General features: G+C 52.7%; 1 protein-coding gene across 1 annotated transcript in view; it reads right to left on the bottom strand.

Moving 5' to 3' along the window:
* Window positions 1–5,188: 5,188 nt before the first annotated feature.
* Window positions 5,189–20,117, bottom strand: part of Mgat5b (alpha-1,6-mannosylglycoprotein 6-beta-N-acetylglucosaminyltransferase B) — a 66,308-nt gene continuing 51,379 nt past the window's right edge. Inside the window, exons 12-17 of the mRNA XM_048451912.3 lie at window positions 15,268–15,423; window positions 13,809–13,955; window positions 13,556–13,672; window positions 8,346–8,420; window positions 6,994–7,250; window positions 5,189–6,665 (exon numbers count right to left, since the gene is read on the bottom strand). Coding sequence (XP_048307869.3) covers window positions 6,467–6,665; window positions 6,994–7,250; window positions 8,346–8,420; window positions 13,556–13,672; window positions 13,809–13,955; window positions 15,268–15,423 — 951 coding nt within the window. The 3' untranslated portion in view covers window positions 5,189–6,466. The remainder of the gene's footprint in view (window positions 6,666–6,993; window positions 7,251–8,345; window positions 8,421–13,555; window positions 13,673–13,808; window positions 13,956–15,267; window positions 15,424–20,117) is intronic.

Consider the following 20,117-nt stretch of genomic DNA (forward strand, 5'->3'; position numbering starts at 1 on the left):
ACGGCTTGCCCGCCCACGGCTTGCCCGCCCACGGCTTGCTCAGTTTGTTTTCTAACACAGAACCACCTGCCCAGGGGTGGTACCGTCCACGAGGGCTGGGCCCTCCTATCCCACTTCAATCAGGCCAGCCTTATGGAGGTGTTTTCTCTATTGCGGTTCCTCTTCTCAGGTGACTCTAGTTTCTGTCAGGCTGAGAAAGAAACTAACCAGGATGCCTGCTATGGAGCTTGCCCACCTCCTTGAGAAAGAATCCAAATCTCTTTGTTCTCCAGAACTAAAAAGCCTGCCTCTCCCGTCAAGGTCTCTACTATGTATACACGATGGTCATTTCTTCCACTCTCTCTCACCTCTTGGCCTGATTGGGACTGTCTGAGGTCATGCGACTCTCTGTCCTAAGAAAGCTCCTTCCGAAGAGTTGGCTCATGCCAGCTCCTTCCTCCGAGCCGCCACCCTTTTCTCTTTTCTGACCCTCCCCGTCTCACCTACCATTAGCGTGTCTAATTTACAGGGTGGGCTTGGGCCTGACTGAGATGACAGGGGTCACACACACATCTCCTTCGCGGAGGCCGGGCAAGGTCAGCACACTTAAGGTCCTAGACTTCAAACCCCGGCCCTGCCACGTCTGACTGGGTGATTTGGTGCCAACTCTTCGACCTTTCTGTGTTCTTGCTCTGCAACACGAGCGGGTCTTGTGAGTTCCCATCCTGGGGACCGGAAGACACTACCGAAGGGTCGTTTTTATAAAGGTGAAATCATGGTTCCGACCATAGAAAGTGAACGTGCATCAGAGGTTTTATGTGACTCGGTAACGCTTGAGGGAACCGACAAGATGTTGGAGCCCAGCACTCAAAGGAGAATTCTGGAAACAGGCATGTCGTCAGCTGGGGATGTCAAAGGGATTTGCAAACGCACTGAGATGAATCTGCAGACAGCTGTGGGCCCAGCTGCTGGGTGCTGGTCGTTGGAGCGCTACCACACTCACATCCATCCTCTTGGTCAGAAGCGGTGCTGTGCAAACAGAACAGGCCGGCCTTCACGTTCCTGCCCCAGTCCTGCCGACTCCCCTCCGTGGTGGGCTGTGACCTGGAAGTCCTCATAAACCCTTTCTCCCCCTAAGCTGCTTTTGCTTGTGGTATTTGTTTATTTGTTTGTTTGTTTGTTTATTCTGAGACAGGCTTTCTCTGTGTAGCCCTAGCTGTCCTGGAACTCTGAAGATCAGGCTGGCCTCAAACTCACAGGGATCTGCCTCCAGAGTGCTGAGATTAAAGGCGTGTGCCACCCCCACTGGTGTTTGTCATAGCAACAGGACGAGACTTGAACACGTTAGGGGAGCCTTTCTTTCTCCTATGCCCAAACCTCCACCAAGCTGCAGATCCAGAGCCCCACCCCACCCCCCGTGACTTTATCCTTCAGTGGGGTAGCCTGTCACCTGGGGACTGTGAGTTCTCTAAGAGCAGCACTGGGTCCTGCCACCTCCCCAGCATCAGCATGGCTCCCCATACAGACTGGCATATTTCCATCTTCTGCCCTGGACTAGGGAGGGGCTGGGCCCAGCAGTCTGCTCCTTCCTGTTCCCTTCTTTGACTATTCACCCCACCTCAGAGATTCCTCTTATATTCTCATTAATTTCTACTGAATAATTAAAACAGGAAATTAATATTTTCATCATTACTGTATGCATTTTTTTTTCTTCCACAGCTGACCTCACCAGAGCACTGAGTACCGGAGTAAGGCCTCCGCTCCAGGGGTGGAGGGGCTGAGAGCTCATCTCCAGCTTCAACACAGGGCCAGCTGGGCTATGTGCTCGGAAATTGCTTTTTAATTGATGAATGAATGGGCAGACAGAAACAGCACTTTCAAAGGCCAAGACAGCTGTTTGGAAGTTTCCAGAATTAGAGCTGATTTTCCATTCTCTTCTGGGCTGCAATGACTTCGGCCTTTTGGTTTTAGAGGCAGATCCTCACGTAGTCCAGGCTGGCTTCACATTTGCTCTGTGGCCAAGGATAACCTTGAACTCCTAACCCCCTGCCCCTGCTGGCTGAGTGCTGGGATTACAGGCAAGGACCACCATACCCTGTCATGGCTCAGTTTGTGCCTTTTATTAAGATGAAGTAGGATCTGCTGGGCCTCTAGAAGCTTAGATAGCAGCCTTGAGCATGTGATCTCTTATTTCCCGCCCCTCCAGGCCACCTGACACCAGGGGTTACTTGCTGTCTTCCAGCTTTATCCAAAAGGTGGCTTCTTCTGAGACAGGTTCTCACTATGCCATCCTGTCTGTGTAGACCAGGCTGGCCTGGAACTCACAGAGATCCATCTGCCTCTGCCTCCTGAGTGCTGGGATTAGAGGCGTGCACCACCACCGCCTGGCAATGAACTTGGGCCATTTTAAGAGCAGTGTTCTTAAACTCTCTCTCCACCAAACCATCTCTCCAATCCCCAAAAGTGTTTTTAATTAATTAATTTATTTATTTTATATATTGTGTATACCTGAGTGTCTGTGTGTCCCCTGAGGTCAGAAGAGGACATCAGATGGACGCCCTGGAACTGGAGTTACTGATGGCTATTAGCTGCCATGTGGGTGCTGAGAATTGAACCTGGGTCCTCTGGAAGAGCAGCCAGTTCTCCTAATCACTGAGCCATCCCTCCAGGTCCCAAAAGTGGGTCATCAGAACCCTCTAAGCCCTGTAGGGGCTCATGGATTTGGACAGGGAAGCAGAAGCTAGGGTTGTAGCAATCAGCCTGGCCCCCGTGCAGACAGTCAGGGCTTGCTCTTGAAGGTGTTGGTACCCAACTAGTCCCAGTCACGAGTCCTCTACGTCACCCCAACGAGCCTTCCTTTCCTCAGTCTTTTCAAAGAGACCCAGGAATCAGCAGCAGGATCCGCAGCTTCAAGCAGGTGCCTGCGCCATCTGGACCCCTCTGCAATTTTCTCTGTCCCAACAGGGCTTCTCGCCAACATGTGAGATGCCCATCTCATCCCTCCCCTGGAGAATGGGTCTCAGAGTACAGGAACTCTGTGAACCCTCTTCTGTGCCCGTCAGTCACCTACACGCCTTTCCAGTTGGATTAACATGGGGCTCTCACAAACTGAGGATAGGCCCAGCGACAGCTGCCACCCTATTCCTCAAGGGTCAAGGTCAGGGTCTGAGTTTGGCTGTTGGCTTTGGTCCCTGCCTCTGACCTTTCCAGTTTCCTGCTGTGGGCTCAGCTGTGGCACCACAGACTCAGAGGCCCATCCTGACCTTGGGCCTCTCTACCAGACCCTTCCTGACCCTCCAGGGCAGGCCCCTTCCCCAATCCCAGGTTCCCCCACAAAGCTGGAGGCAGTAAGGTCAGAGGGGCCACCGGGGAGCAGAGCTGGCTTCCGTTGGCTTCCACTCAAAACCAAAGCTTAAAAGATGCCACTTCTAATTACACCAGAGTGCAATGTGCCCTGAAGCCTTTTGTAGTAAACGGTTCTCAATAAATTCAGTTTTTCACTCATTATTATTAATTATTTCCCTGAGCCAAAGCAAGCGGGAGGCAGGGCCCTGCTCAGCCCTCACATTGCTGTGAAGGGACAAACATGGGATCCGACACTCGAGTTGCTACCCATGTAGGTTCCCGTGAGGCTGGCCATGGGCCTGGACTAGGCAGGACCAAGGCAAAGTGAACGGCGACCAGGAGCGAGGACGCCTGCAGCTTCCGTGCCATACACTGTCTGTCCATCATGGCCACCGTGAAGATGCTGGCTGTCTAACAAATGGCTTGCAAAATTCCTCCAAATTTCACATCCCACCTCCCTGAGCCCGTGGGAGACTCTGACCAGGTTGGGGATGTGGCTATGCCCAGTGGAATGCTTGCCTGGCTCGTGTGAAGCCTGCCTGCCCGGGTTTGAGCCCCAGCACTGAGTGAAAGTGAGGGCCGTGCTACACACCCGGCTTCCCATCAGGAGGCAGAAGCAGGAGGACCAGAACTTCACGTTCTTCCTTTGCTACATAGGGAGTCTGAAGCTAGCCTGGGCTATGTAAGACCCCATCTGAGTGTGTGTGTGTGTGTGTGTGTGTGTGTGTGTGTGTGTGTGTGTAGGATAATCATTATTAGCATTTTGCAAACAGGTTGAGAAGACCTCCGGTGCCCACTTGGTCTAGACCAGTGATTCTCAAGACTCAGGCCACAGCCTGGCAGCAGCAGCAGCAGCAGCAGCAGCAGCAGCAGCAGTTGCTGCAGCTTCTGGGAGCTCATCAAAGACTGACGCATCTCCCGCCACTCAGACCGGTCAGACAGCTAAGGGATGCTGGTGACCAAGATGCACACCATCTGAGAACCGCTGCCCTAGATAGAGAAGGGCCGGTTCACCAGGTGCTGCTGGTGCTGGGGGCCAGAGTGTTCTCTGTGTGGGGGTGGGGATAAATGGTGATATGGGTCTTGTGAGTTGCAGGATGCCAACCGAACCTGTATCACCCAATTACACTGACCGGCTGCCAGGTAACTTGTCATCCCCCAACTCAGGACATAGCATGCCTGGACACTCTCAGGGACTAAAACTGCCCCCTGCACCCACCCATGGAGAATCCCTGGCTGGAAGGAGGTTCCCTGACTTTAGAAGTCTCCATGCATTTAAGCCACATGCAAACACCCAGACCCAGGTCCCCATGGCAGCTCGGAAATGATCCTGATGTCACAAGCTGTGTGGTCAGGGGAGTTACACAGACCTGCTAGGATGACATCATCTGACAGGACACCTGAGCTGGCAGTGAGAATTCTGACACGGTCCCCACCTAGGGTTTGCTCCCCTGTAACAGGAGTGGGGCGGCGTACATCTGATAGGGTGTACTTGGATATCACTGTCCCAGACCGGAGCCCTACACAGTGAACCCCAAAAGCACCAGCACATCTCTGGTGGGTGACCCCAGACTCTTCCACAGAGCTCATGCTCGTTGGCCTCACACCCCCATGTCCTGCTGAGAGACCAGCTGAGGTGGGTGGGTACGGAGGGAACACGGACAGGAGGGTCCTGTGGCCACAGAGCTGGAAGGACTTCTTCTGGGTGCAGGCAGCACCTCATTTTTCAGCCAAGCCCCTAGTGCCATGTTCCATCAACAGAGCAGCATTGGGGGACCCTAGCCAGTCCCCCTATGCTGGGCAAGCCCTGGAGGTTCCAGGAAAAGACAAACAAACACACAAAAACAAACCAGCACCAGCATGCTTCTTCTTTATCATCTCACATCCCAATAAAATATTTATTTCAAGAAATAAATCTTTAAAAAAAAGAGAGAAGAATGTCTCTATTGCTTTCCTCTGATGGTCAAATCCTCAGAATCACAGGTCTTGCTGCCCTGGGTTCTGCTGCCACAGGGGCTAACCAGGCCAAGGGGGCACCCACAGGTCCCACACAGGCTGGTCCTCCCTACAACTGTCTGGGCCCAGGGAGCCTGCCTTCACGAGGCTAGGGCACGGGCCATACATGAGCAATGGCAGTGTTCCTGGAGGCCTGGCTGGACTTGGCAGGCCCTGGGGGTAGGAGAGGGAAGGGTTACCCTGGACTGGAGGTGGGCATGCCACTTAGAGATGGGTACTGAAGTCTGGAAGTGGCCTGAGGCTGCGGGAAGCAGGAGGGAATGACGAAGGTGGGGCCTGGATGGGTGGGCCATGAAGTCGGCTAGACCTGTGCAACCAGAACCAGCCAAAGGTACCAGGGTGAAACTTCGTCCCAGCCTGGCCGGCAGGAGTTACCAGGAGGCTGGGAGTGGCGTCACAGACTGCAGAGGATGCCTTGGTGGGGTCTGGGCCTGTTTGTTGTCAGAGACTGCAGTGGAGATGGCTCCCGGAGGGGCGGAGGTGGAGGCTGTGGACCAGTCACAGATCATGCCAGAACTGGGTCTCAAAAGAGGCCCAAAGTGAAGCCCACTGGAGGAAGCAGGAATGAGGGACAGGGAGGAAGGACCAGGAGGAGGGCAGGGTCCCTCCCCTAGGCTCCCCGAGTTCTTTGCCCTTTGTCCACACCGAACAGCTGCAGACGGGCAGATGGACACACTGGCCCTGCATGAACTGCTGCATCAGAAGAGGAGGATGTGGTCCTCACTACAAGCGTGGCTGCGGCCTGTTCTCCATTTCTTGATACCTCCGGTGAACTAGGGGGCAACATGGCCATGTTCTTGGGGATCAGAAAGCCTATCCTGGGCCCAAGAGTGGTCAAGGTCATGTCTTCAGCTGATCCAGACCTCAGAAAGCAAGGGGTCTCCATTCATGTGCTCCTGGGCCCACCAGACAGGTCGGTCAGCCCATCTGCTTAGCCGTGAGTCCTGTGATGAGGGCAAGGAGCCTCCTAGGATGGAGCTGCTGCCTCCTCAGCCCCCTCTTCCTGCTCTTGGCCAGGGAAAGAGGCTGCAGCCAGGAGACGCGCCGTGAGCACGGCTGCCGCTCAGAAAGTGCTGGTGCTTGCCAACCGGGGGTGGGCGGATGCTGGGCAGGGTGGCCTCCGACCTCACAGGCAGCTCTGGCACAAGGCCACCTGGCCCTTGAGGAAGTCACGGCACGGGCAGAGCCGCTGGTACTTGGTGCTGGCACCGGCACAGCTGAAGAGCAGCGGCTCCTTCTGTAGGTAGCACTCTTGGCCGGGCTGGGCAAAGGCGGGGTACAAGTGGTGCATCTCCCACTCTGTACTGTCACAGGGCACCTGCAGCCTGTAAAAGTGCCACCAGCAGCATGATTCTTGGGTGAGCGGGTGACAGCTGGCCCCAGCTTAGCATGGCCCACCCCCTGCCTGGACCAAAGGAAACACAAGTCGCAATTTTAAATCCATCTTTCAGAGCTCGGAGAACCTATGGGCCTGGAGTCTTGGTGACCAGCGGAGAGATGGCTGGGCAGGGGCCAGAGGAGGTGGGAAAGGGCAAGGCCAGAAGGGATGTCCTCTGTGAATTTTTCTTGGCTGATTCTAAAGCATTAAACCCCCATCTACAGGGAAGCCAGGAAGGTGGGAAGGTGGGGACACAGGCGGGGCCTCAGACTCACTTGAGGAATGCATCTTGGCTGTTGAGATAGGGGAAGAACGAAGACTCGCAGACCAGTCCATGGTCCAGGCAGGCGTCCGTGCAGGCCCTCCCAGGGGCCGCCAGCCAGGCCCGTAGAGAGTGGGTAGGGGGCCAGGCTCCCGCAACTGAGCTGATATTCTGGGCCCACTCAAGATGAGTGGCATTAGGAGCTAAGACAAAGGGACTCTGGGAGGTGTGGGCTCCTGGTGGAACCGGGCTTGGGCTCACACAGAAGTCCTGTCAGGAAGAGAGAGGTATTAGGGAAGGGAATGGATTTTTCTCTAGAGTGCCCAGCACTACAATTTCAGTAAGAGCCACTACTGGGCACTTACTGAATGCTAAGCAGCCTCAAGTGTTATTCCCATAATACCAAGTAGCCCAGAGAACGGATGCTAATTATGGCACAAAGAGTAGGGGACGTACGCCAGGGACTCACGACTGGATGGCAGAAGTGGGTTCTGAACTCTCACCTGACAGGGAGCTGTCTACCCTGCATGACCTCACTTCTGGGGTCAGCCGCAGGGCTTCAGCCTGAGGCCCATGAGCCCTGCTGAGCATGGGGACAGAGCCCTGTGCTGGCCTCTGAGGCTCTACTCGGGGATCTCAGATTCTTATCTGTAGAGGGACAGTTCAGAACCGGTCTCCAGGTCCTGATGCTCATACCGTGGCTGGTCAAAGTGCAGACATACATGGCATCTGCCTAAATCTAACAGCCACAGCCGCTGTCCCCAGGTCCCAAGCCCTACAGTTCTGCATCTCCTGGTTTTCTCCCAGGCCACCTGCAGCTTATGACAGCTCAGATCATCGGATCCAAGCAGGTCCCCAGATCTGCAGTTCACTGGCTGGCTTTCTCTGCATTCTGGGCTGGCAAGGAAAGATGGCTGCCTGTCTGCTGATTGCTCTCTGGGGCTGCATGGCAGGGCTGAGCCGACACAAGGGCAGGCCATTCCCCAGTTCTCAGGACAGACCTCTGCCCCAAGCCCCATCTCACTGATTCCCTTGAGGGTGGCGAGCAGGGGCTCCTGTCTTTCCATTTGCTCAGTTATCAAACCGAGAAACAATTTTTTGAAAACCCAGCCTGTGGGGCAGGGTGGGGACTGATATCCATGACAGTTGCACCCCATCCCTTGAGCTGGGGTAGGGTGGAGATTGGTATCCATGACGGTTGGATCCCATCTTGAGTCCCCACGGTGGAATGAGGAACTGGATGAAGGCCTTGCCTACGACTGAAGTCTGCATAGAGTCCAGCATCAGCATGGCCCCAACTTTGAATTCATAGGCTTTGGAGAAACAGCCTCAAGTCACTGGGGCAGAAGATGCAGGGTGACCCACCTGGTGTTGGATGTAGGCATGGATCCGTTCCAGCATCCCTGTACACGTATATTCATAGGGCAGGTAAGGGTCTACCTGTGGAAGAGATGGGCAGAGGGACCTGGCTACTGGGGCCCATGGGCGGCAGCAGAGACCAGGTTGACACGCTCAGCTCGGAAAGCCAGCCAACCATCACCCAGCCCCTCTACTAGCTCACACTGCCTGTTCCCAGGGATTCCCTCAGGGTGTCAGTTTAGGATTCATCCAGCCCTCTGTCTCCACCTTCTCCAGGCCTCATCCTTCCCTGCTGTACCACTCCTCTCCTCTTTGCAAAGCCCAGCACTTCATCCCCTCTCAGGCATCACCTTACCCCTGAGCCATCCTGAGCCTACCTATCCTTGGATGAGGAATGTGTTCTCAGTGGCTGTCAGCACCCTAGCGGTTCTTCCCTAGCACAGGCTAGCTCCCGAGTCACCGTTTCCTGTTCATTCCCCATCTCCTGCATGAGCCTGCAAAGCCACTGAAGGTGGGGACTGTGGCTTGAGCACCGAGCCGGCTGGTCTGGCACAGGAGGTCGGTCAGCAGACAGTCACAGATGAAGAAGCACCCGCCCTCATCCTGTATCCCACGCAAGACACAGAGCATTCCCACCAAGGAGCACAGGGCACTCACACATCCCAGTTAGAAGGAACAAGATGAATCTGGTCACACATCTCGCCTAGGCACGTGGCTACATGAGATGCACACCCCAAAGAAAGGCCCCGTGGCATCTGTGCAAACGTCTGGAAGTGGTACGGCAACCTAGTCTAAGCAGATCGGCGGAGTAGGTAGGGCACAAAAAGCTTGCAGAAAAGTCAGGCATGGCGGCAGGTTCCTGTAAACCCAGCTTTGGTATGGAGCAGGAGAGAGGGGATTCCAAATGGATGAGCTTCAGGTTTAGTGAGAGGCCCTGACTCAAAAAATGAAGGCTCTTGCACAGTGCCTGGGTTAGATTCCCAGTACCCACATAGTGGCTCACAACCGTCCCTAACTACAGTTCCAAGGGAGCCAACACCCTCTTCTGACTTCTGCAGGTACCAGGCGTGCATGTGACACACATGTACACATGCATGTAATATACACATAAAATAAATAAACATAAAAATAAACAGAAAGGTGATTTTATTTTAAAAAATGAAGGTGGAGATTAAGAGAGGAAAGATGCCTAATGTTGATCCTGGACCTCACATGCACTTGCACGCGTGTACATGTACACACATGTGCAGGTATATATACACACATGTACACATACCATACAACTCACACATACAACCCACAAAATATATACACAAAACACACAAAACAGCCTGGCAGTGGTGGCACACACCTTTAATCCCAGCACAAAAACCTTAAGGATCCCAACCAGGCTGACTAATTCGAACCTCCGCAGTTACGGAGAGCTGGAATGGCGCAGATGCAGACCTTGAGCTGTCTTGTCCCCTTAAAAGTCACTCGTCAATCACCTCCGTGTCTGATCTAATGTCCTTGTGACTATGACATGACTGCTTTTGGGGTGCAGACCTCCAAACAGACTCCTAATGCTTTTTTTAAAAAAAATATTTATTTATTTATTATGTATACAATATTCTGTCTGTGTGTCTGCCTGCAGGCCAGCAGAGGGCATCAGATTTCATTTCAGATGGTTGTGAGCCACCATGTGGTTGCTGGGAATTGAACTCAGGACCTTTGGGAGAGCAGGCAATGCTCTTAACCTCTGAGCCATCTCTCCAACCCTCAGACCCCTAATTCTCACCAGCCCCAAGCCCCAAACCTAAGAATAGCATCAGCTAGCACCCAAGACCATCCAGAGATCCCTGCTTTTCCAAGACCTGCCCACTTGAGAGTTCCATCAATGTGTCTGAAGTATGTTGAGGCATGATTTTCTATGTACTTAAACAAAACTCCATGAAACTATTACCACCTTGGAACACGGTCTTGGGGGTAACTTGAATCTGTGTTCTTTTGTCAAGATCACGCATCAGAATAAGCAATCTCTTTGAGGTGAGAGCCAAGCGCCCCCAAGAGGGGACAGCCATTGCTCGTTCTGACTCAGGTCTTGCTGTCTCTGATCCTCAAAGCAGTATGTTGCTGTTCTGATTGTCCTAGGGATGATTACCAGGCATTATGGATAGATTTCCTCCTCCTGAGGCTGAGGCTCAGAGATCCTCTAGGGTCCACATCCAACGACCATATAGCACCAGTCACCTGCGCTGCCTTCCCAGACTCAGCCCTGTCACACCCTGTCTGGTTTCTGAGCTGATGGCTTGGGACAACCTGCAGCCAGCTGCTGCCCAAGCCGGAACCCCCACATTCAGAACAGAGTTCATGGAGCCCCTGAGCTCTGGTCTGGGACACCTCTCAGGGCTTGTGGGGGAGGTTTAGAAACAACTATAAACAACCAGCCTAGGGAGGGGGATTCCCCTCCACAGGATGCTGCTGGGCTCCAGAGTGACAGCTCCTGTCACAGGCAACTCAAAGGTCTCCCGTGTGAGGGCCATTTCCAGCCAGACCAGCCAGCTTGAAGCTCCCACCAGGAGCAGCGGCTGGAGATGACCCCATTGGGTCAAACTGCAAGAGCAGCTGTCATCTTCTGACAGTGACAAGGACTAGTCCTGCGGAAAATGGGTGATGTGGGAGGTCACGCAGAGGTGGCATGTCACCTCCTGCCCTCCCACCTGGAACATCCCCATCTGGACCGTGTGTTCACAGGCAGGAGCCACAGCCCAAGCCCTGCTTTTCTTCGGGGTGGGGAGTGCTGGCTTTGGTCTCTTTTGTCAGCCTCCTGGTTCCTCCTTCCTCCCTCCCTGAAGAAGTGAAGACTTGTAGAACAAGTCAGGCCATTTGTTCAAGGTGGACACATTCCCCAGAGACCCAGGCAGCTGTTCAGAAACTTATCGACAGTCAGTTAACCAGAGTGCCTGTTAGACGCGCAGACTTCAAGAAATCAGCCTAGGTGGCTGGCACAGGCTCTGAGCTGTAAGTTCCCGGCCCGCTGAGGCTATGTAGCCCAGGGTGCCCTGGAACCCCCAACCCTCCTGTCTGAGGCTATGCAGCCCAGAGTGCCCCGGCACCTCCAACCCTCCTGTCTTAGTTTCCCAAAAGGAGTGGGTTTTTGTAATACTTGAGCCCCTCTGGGCTGCAGGGGGCTGATTTGGGGCTCCTCTGAGATGGATAATACCTATTGGATTTCTTTGTCTTTTGCTCTTGTTTAATTTTAATTTTTAGATTAACTAACAAAATTGAACAGATGCTCAGGGTTTTGTTTCGTTGTTCTAAGACAAAACAAGACTCAAAGGGTAAATAATGAGACATTCTCTTCCCCTGACACCGCCCATCGCTTAGAAGCCACCAGCATAAATGACTCCTTCTGCGGGATCCTCCCACAGTTACCTGCTCCTAAGCCAAGGCAACGCATCTCTGAGTGTATCTGAGATGCTTCCAGAGATGGTTAAGGGGCAGAGTCGCCAGATGGGTGACGCCCAGATGGAAAGGGAGACGAGGGAGGCACCAGCCAGAGCGGGTGGATATTCTCACGCTTTCTGTCCATCATGTGATCTGCCACGCTCTCCCCACCGAGATAGATGGAAACCTCTGAAACCCTCAGCCCAGTACATTTTAAAGTAAGTTTTCTTAGGGGAGCTGGAGAGAAAAGGCTCAGGGGTTAAGAGTACTGGCTATTCTTACAAGAGGTCCACAACTGTCTGTAACTCTAGTTCCAGGGGATGGATCTCTGTGGGCACCAGATACACACCTGGTACACAGCCATACATGCAGGCAAAACAGTGATACACATAAAATAAAAAGAAATACATCTTTTTAAAAAGTGAGGCTCTTCCAGAGAACCTGAGTTTGGTTCCCAGCACCTACAACAATGGCTGACAGCTGCCTATAATCCAGCTCCACAGGGTCTGACACCCTCTTTTGGCCTCTGAGAGTGCTCACACTCAGGTGTACATGCATGTGGGTGCACACACACACATACACACATGTACATGCATGCACACACACACACACACCTATAAATAAAAATAACAAAATAAACACTTTAAAAAAAAAAGGAGTAAGTTTTCTCAGAATAAAGTGCTGAGCCTGTAGGAGCCAGCCATGAGAAGCTAAACAGAAACCGACCACTCAAAGAAAGTTCTTCCAACCATTATCACCTGCCACTGTTGGGCCTAATGGAGACTTAAATCTCAGTAGTTTACCCTGAAGCAATACCTGGTTGCAGGAAGGCCCATAAACTAAGATTAACTGAGCACCACCCAAGAACAAACCATCCAAAGGAAATGCCTAATGTTCTAACCGTTGTAGATAGGATCACCTGCCAGCACATACTACCAGGACACCCCTAGACAAATGTCAGCCAATCAGGGGTCCTGAACCCTAGAAATCCCTCACCCCCACCTTTACTACTATAAAAACCCAACTCTGAGCTCGAGGCTCATTGATTATTCCAATACATTGGACACATGGAGAGATCGAGTTTGCAAACTTGCATAAAATAAAGGCTCTTTGCTTTTATATACAGGACTTGGTCTCCTTGTTGGTTTTTGGGGGACTTCACAGATCTGGGCATAACAAGCCCAAGGAGTTACTGGAAGCTGTGAGATGGATGTACGGCCCCCTCTCCCCTCATCTCTCATATACACACACACCAGGCCTCCCACACTTGCTAAGGGGCCCCCAGTGACCCGCTCTTGGTATGCAATAGCCAGTCCCTGAGCCATACCTGTAAGACACATGGCCTAGCCCCAGCCAGACTTGCTGAGTTAGAACTTGCAAGAGAGCCAGCGTCTCCAGAACAGCTGTATGCAATTACAATTACTGACAGCTGCTCGAAGGGCCAGCCCTTCCCACATCTATGGCAGGGCTCACACCGGAGAACACCTGCTAACTCGTGCCAAGAGTGCTTGCAGGGTCTGGCCCTCAGCTACTCAGTAAATGATTTCTGACCCACAGTTGCCAAATAAGGTTGTGCAGGCTGCTCACGGCAGAGAGTCACTCTCTCCCCTTATCCACACACCAAGTTTGGGGTTGGGGACCCATGCCTCCCTTTCTAGTCCCTGCGGTCCGATTCAGGATTGTGCTAAGCAGGACCCGGCTGGACTCCTTTCCAAGGTCCGCCCTGCAGGCCTAGGAAGTTCCTTTTTCCAGTTATGGGGAAGAGCCCGCGCGCGGTCACAGAGTCTCACCTGGGTGTTCATGATGGCCTTGACGGCCGCTTCAAACTCCTCCGAGTTGTTATAGTCGACAGTCCACACGTGAGGCTTGCCGATGAAGTTCTCTGCGTAGGGATGCTGGGAGAACACCTGCCCGGGACCAACAGGTGGCTGCTTCAGCCTGCAGCTTGCCTTGGCTCACGCACCCACCCTGATCCCTTCCCTTTCTGCACCCCAAAGCTCGGCTCCCCCTTCTAGGTTCCCAGATCCGGGTCCTTCTGCTCACCTCCCTAGAGGTGGGCTTGCCCCGGAAGAACTCGTGGTTGAGGGAGCTGTGGGGCGGGCTGAAGCGAGACTGAAGGAAGATGCAGCCATTGGCGATGGCCTCCAGGGGTGCTGGGCCCTCGTAGGGGAATCCGAAACCTATAAAGAGCTGGAAGCAGAGGGCAGGCAAAATGGCTCCACGGGTAAAGGCACGTGCCACCAAACCTGAGGACCTGGGCTCAAACTCGATAAAAGGATGTGTTGAGAATTGCATCCTGCTCTCCAAGGTTGCGGTTTTTGAGCCTAAGAGCGATGCTGCGCTTTGACCGGCTCGACTGAGGCACAGGACCCCTCTGCACTCAAAATACAAACCCAGCGCACTCCTTACATGGCTGTGCTCCCTCTGCAGAAGTAAAACTTCTTGCCTTTCACGAAATGCTCTGCACTGTGCAGTCATTTTCCTGGGACCCCAGACCCACTCATACCACCCATGATGGTGGAAGGAGAGAACCGACTCCCAGAAGCTGTTCTCTGACCTTGTAGTACACGTCTGACCCCAATTCCCCACCAAAGTAAATAAATGTTAAAACAAAAACTGGGTGGGGTGGGGTGAACCAATGGTCAGGGAGGTTGGGCCACCTCAGTCCAGGACTCCAGAAACCACAGAGGCAGGGACAGTCTCAGCATTCATAGGAAACTGCAGGGGGCAGTACAGATGGGTCGCTGTGGGCTATAAACACGCCTTTCCTCTCCCTGGGCCTCAGTTTCCCCATTATGGAATGAGCAGTCTGGCTTTATAAATGGCCTCTCCTTGCTCCATCAAGCAATGCTTTTGGTGGGGAAGGAGGAGGCAGTGTCATTGTTCCCCCACCACCCCGATATCCCAGGCTCTGAAAGGACCTTTGAAAGAAGGTGTTAAAATATTCATCCTGTAACTGACTATACCAGCTCCAGGAAGGAGCTTGATAAGCAATGCTGAGACCTGAACCGCTGTGTAAGGTTACCTCATCCCCCCTGCTCCCAACACATACATATCGGAGAGATCTAAGGAAAGACCAGGAGGGACCGGATGCTCATGGGAGACTTTCTGGCCTCAGACGATACTCCAGGGCCAGCCACAGGCTCATTCCCAGTGAACCAGCTGTAGCTGCAGAGATCCAACTCTGGGAGCTCGTAGAAGCAGCCCTCCAGAACGAATGGCCCCATGGAGGCCTAGACAGGGTCTCCTCAGCCTGTGTGACTGCCCCTTCGCAGCTTTTACAGTTTGCCCAGCTCTGGGACGAAGAGGGGAGAGTCGGACGATACAGCTCCCACTCCCCAAGTCCCTCCCAATGGAGGGCCGCCCAGGCTGTTGGATACCTGTGTGTCTGCCAGGATTCTGGGCGGCAGAGCACATGGAAATGTCCAGCTTGGTGGATGCCCATCACCCGTGGCTGTGGCCTGCAGGGGTGGGACAGTGGCCGGAGGTCCCCGAGCCTCACCTTGGCCTTACGCAGCAGCTGCTGGAACTCAGGCTGTGGCAGGAGGCCATGGTTCTTCACAAAGGCAGGAACCTCGGGGGGCCGCTGGCTCTCATAGTACACGGTGCCATGGATCTCCATGTACTTGTTCAGGATGGCCAGGAACTTCTCCTTGCCCTGCACAAGGAGGGGGAGACGATGGAGCCTCCCTCACACTCAGAAGGCAGAGCTGGTACATCAGGTACCCTGGCTCTGGGGTCAGAAGACAGGGGCTCATCGTGGGGTGACTGTTAACTTGCTGTGGAGACATGGGCAAGGTCCCTCTCCTCTCTGGCCCTCAAGTTTTTCATCTGTGAAATGCAGGGCTTGAGCTAAACCAGAGGGGCATAGGGTTGGTTCTGGCCATGGAACTGGCTGGCTTCCCAAGACACCCAAGGAGACCCAATACTTAAATGTATCTGTGAGTCTAAATGCCCTGAGGACCTGTGGAGCTCTCTGGAACTTCCTCACACATTCACCTGTCCACCCATCCATCTGTCAATCCAACCACTAACCTGTTTACACACACCTTGTCCATCCATCCATCCATCCATCCATCCATCCATCCATCCATCCAAGTAACCACCCATTCACATATCATTCTTCTACCTATCCACCCATCCATACGTAAGTGCATCCATCCATCCATCCATCCATCCATCCAAGTAACCACCCATTCACATATCATTCTTCAACCCATCCACCCATCCATACATAAGTGCATCCATCCATCCATCCATCCATCCATCCATCCATCCATCCATCCATCTATCCATCCACCCATCCATCCACCTTTTCACCCATACATCCACACATCCACCTACTCATCCATCCATGTCTCCATCCATCCATCCATCCATTCCCTGTCCATCTGTCCTTCCATCCACTGATCTGCGTATCCCTCCTTTCATCTAGGAAGGAAGAAGGAGGTGGAAGTTCTAGATTGGAGACGTAGAGTATTAGTTGAAAGAAGTGGACTAGAGTGGCCTCCACAGGTGCACTTCTGACTTGAATTGTTTCAATTGATATAAATTATTGAAACGACCTGGGACTGTTAGGGCCCCAGCTACAAGCTAGGAATCAAAGCTTCCTCTCTGGAAGAAGATGGCATCAGCTTTGACTTCAAATTATTCTTACGATTTTTTTCATATTCATTTCCAGAACATATAAAAAATTCAAGGCAACAAAAAAAAAAAATCTTACAGAAAGCCCAGAAGGTTTTGCAACAGAAATGAACAGGGTGAGTTAAACCCCATTTGGAAATTCTGGGCACTTAAAATGGATGGAATAACTTTGGAAAAGAATATCAGCAGAAGGCGCTGTTGTGGGATCTTCTTGTGCACTGTAAAGACGCATCTCTGCCAAGGCACCTTCTGATTGGTTCAATAAAGAGCTGAACAACCAATAGCTAGGTAGGAAAGGACTTTTGGGAAGAGATAGAAAATCTGGGGAGAGGCAGGATTCACCAGACAGACACAGAGGAAATGAGACACACGGTTCTGAGAAAACGTAATGAGCCACTTGGCAGAATATAGATTAATATAAATGGGTTAATTTAAATTATAAAAGCTAGCTGGGAACAAGCCTAAGTTAAGGCCAAGCTTTTATACTTAAGAAGAAGTCACCGTGTCATTATTTGGGACTTGGCGGCCCAAAGAAAGACTCGTTGCACAGAGCAGCTGACCCCAGGTCTATGTGCAGCAGGAGGAGTGGGAACAGCGTGGTACCAGCATCAGGAGGACACAAAGATGAAGGGGATGGGACATCTGAGTCCAGACAGAGATCTCACACCCACAATTGCCTCATTGCTGAATAGGGAGGGTGCTTCTGAGGAGGGAGAACGCATTGTGAACAAGTGATCCAGGGCATTTGCCATCCACATGCGAAGAAAGAGAGAAGGGGTCCAAGCCCGGCACCCAGTGCGGTTAACTCGGAATTGGAAGAATTTGAATCTGTATATCCCACCACATGGCAAAGTTAACTCAAAATGGATCATAGACTCAAAGGCAAAAACTAAAGGCATGAAACTGACAGAGGGAAGCCGAGAAAAGCTGTGGTTTTAGGACATGATGCAGGGCAATAGCGCAAGCACAAGCAAGCGCATGCAAACTCACAGTGAATAAGCAAAATTGGCCCAAACAACCTGTCTGCAGACCAAAAGCACAGTAACTAATGACCCGCACTCCTAGCCAATCACAACATGCCAGCAGTGACCGCCAGTTTCAAAAGAACCAACCAAAAACCGTTCCTGCGACAGCTTAATTTCCCTCATTCAATAAAGACCCCCACCGCCACCCTTTTACAGTAAAGAGCCTTTCCATGGGAATCTCTCTGAGTCTGTGTTGTTGCCTCTGCAGCTTCTCACCCCCAGCCTCCCAGGGATCGGGGATCGCACAACAGGCAGCAGCAACAAGACCACACCAGGGGTAAACAAAGGCTGGTTGACCACAGTACCATCCATAAAAGACAGCATTGGATTTCTCTTAAAGTCAAGGTTTAGCCAGGCGTGGTGCATACCTGTAACCCCAACACTTGGGAAGCTGAGGCAGGAGAATTGTCCCAGACTGGCCTGAGTTACACAGTAAATTCAAGGGCTCTTGGGTCGCACAGCAGGACCCTGTCTTCAGAAAAACCAACACAGCAAAAATGGGATGCTGTGCACTGCCGCAAGCGCCCTTCGGGAACACGGGGGAGGGGCTGGCGACTCGGCCCAGCAGGCAGAGACACTTGCCACCAAGTGTGACAACCCAAGTTGATCTGAGTTTCAGTTCAGAGACCATATGGTGGACGGAGAGAACCAGCTCCAACAAACTGTCCTCTGGCCTCCAGGAGAGCTCTCTGGCACACACAAAATAAGGAAGCCAATGTAAAAAGAAAAAAAAAATAAAAGAGGGCCAGGTATTCCAGAAAAAATCGGAGACAAAGGGCTTGGGACGAGGTAAGGAGAGATGTGTGGTACATTTCCGTGAACTCACCTCTGTATAAAACAGTACTAGCAGCTGGGTGTATGGCGGGCACAAAACAGTGGATGGGAGCCAGGTGAAATTAAAGCAGGATTAGGGTCTCCTAGTTAGTACCCAGAACAGAGTGAAAGTATTTGCTTATATGGTCCTCAGTAAGGCTAGGATGCCGGCTGCTCTCTCTCGGGCCATGGGTGAAGGACAGAGAAGGCTAGTGGCTAACTGGAGGGAGGTGTTAAAATACAGATCAACGTTGGGCCAGCAAGATGGCTTAGTGGGTAAAGGCGCTTGCCATCAAGCCAGTGACGTGAGTTCAATTCCTGGGACCCACAGAGCGGAAGGAGAGACCCGATTCCCAAAAGCTGTCCTCTGACCTCTGCATGCATGCATGCGCGCGCGCGCGCACACACACACACACACACACACACAGAGGCATGCTCACACACAGACTCCAGAAGTCGGTATCTGTAGCGTATTCGTTCTCCTCCACCTGCCCGTCAGCGGTCACACTTATTCTCTGCTCTCAACGGGCTGTGATGGCTCTAGGTTCAGGTCACCGTTTGTCTCCTGTCAGTGACTGTCCGGGTTGTCTGCTGTGCAGGCACACTTCCCCTGGGGCCTGCTGGAGGCCTGTCCTTAGCCCGCTACACCCTGAACTCTGTCCCCCAGCCCCTCCTAAGCTCTACTACCAACAGTCACAAAGCCATAGCATCCAGCTGTTCTCTGCAAACCAAGACAAGGAAGACCTGCTTAACACACACACACACACACACACACACACACACACACACACACACACACATACACACACGAAACCCCAGATATCTCTGCACAAGACACAGGAGATACAGGGCCTCCACCCTCCCTCTGCCCACGGCCTCTCCATGACACCTGTCCAGGACAGGGCCTTCAGCTCTCATCCGGCCGTCTCTGACACTTTCTAGTTATAGACACTGGGCAGATGCAGTTTCTTTGAGGTTTCTGATTGAATAGGGCTGATCTGATCTGGGCTGTCTCCAAAGCTCGACTTTTATCTGCCCACACTTCCCTCCCCCACTCTCCGTTGGCCAGGTGTTCTCCCCACTTGTGCCCCTTCCCTGGTGGCCTCAGCAAGTTCTGTCCCTGAGGCCTTCTCTCTGTCCCCAGAGGATCTTGGACCTCCAGGATCCTCAGCCACGCTATAAGCCGCCATTATTCTGGGAAGGCTGTGCAGAGCCAGAGTTCAGCAGGGCAGCTCTGGGCTCAGCTACTGGGCAGCCCTCTCGGCCACTGACTCACGCTATAGCTTGCTGAGCCCCACTTTCCCCATCTGTAAAATGGGCACAATGTCATCCTCACCACCCAGGAGAAGAGCAAGGAAGAAGGCACTTGCCAGCCCTCTGCATTGCTTGGCGTTGACACAAATGCCAGCCTCTGTTACCATGTAGGTGTGCTCGATGAGACACCACTCAGCACCTTCCTCAGCAAGAATCCAGACATGAGGTGGACATACGGTGGCTTGGAATAAAACCACTCCGTGGTGTTCCTTCAAACTGGGTGGAGCCATGTAATGGAGACCCAGTCACTGGGCGATACAGGAGACAGCCCCACTTACCCCTCCTCATTGACTGGGGTTTGTCTCTGAGGACGAGATGTTTGACCCCCAGTCTGTGACAGACTCAGGGTGAAGACTAAACACCATGTGTTACCAAGGGGTCATGTGGCTCTGCCTGGTCACCCCCTGAAATTGTGAGAGACAGCCATCTTGTTGGACCACTATCAACCTGTGACAGCTGACCTAATTCTACCTACCCAATCAGGCCCAAGGATTCTCAAACCAGACAACTGTGTCACAACTTGATGCAGGACACTAGTTACGTACCCTGGGATGAC

The sequence above is a fragment of the Myodes glareolus genome, chromosome 9, assembly GCF_982192425.1.
Source record: "Myodes glareolus chromosome 9, mMyoGla1.1, whole genome shotgun sequence".
Lineage (NCBI taxonomy): Eukaryota > Metazoa > Chordata > Mammalia > Rodentia > Cricetidae > Myodes > Myodes glareolus.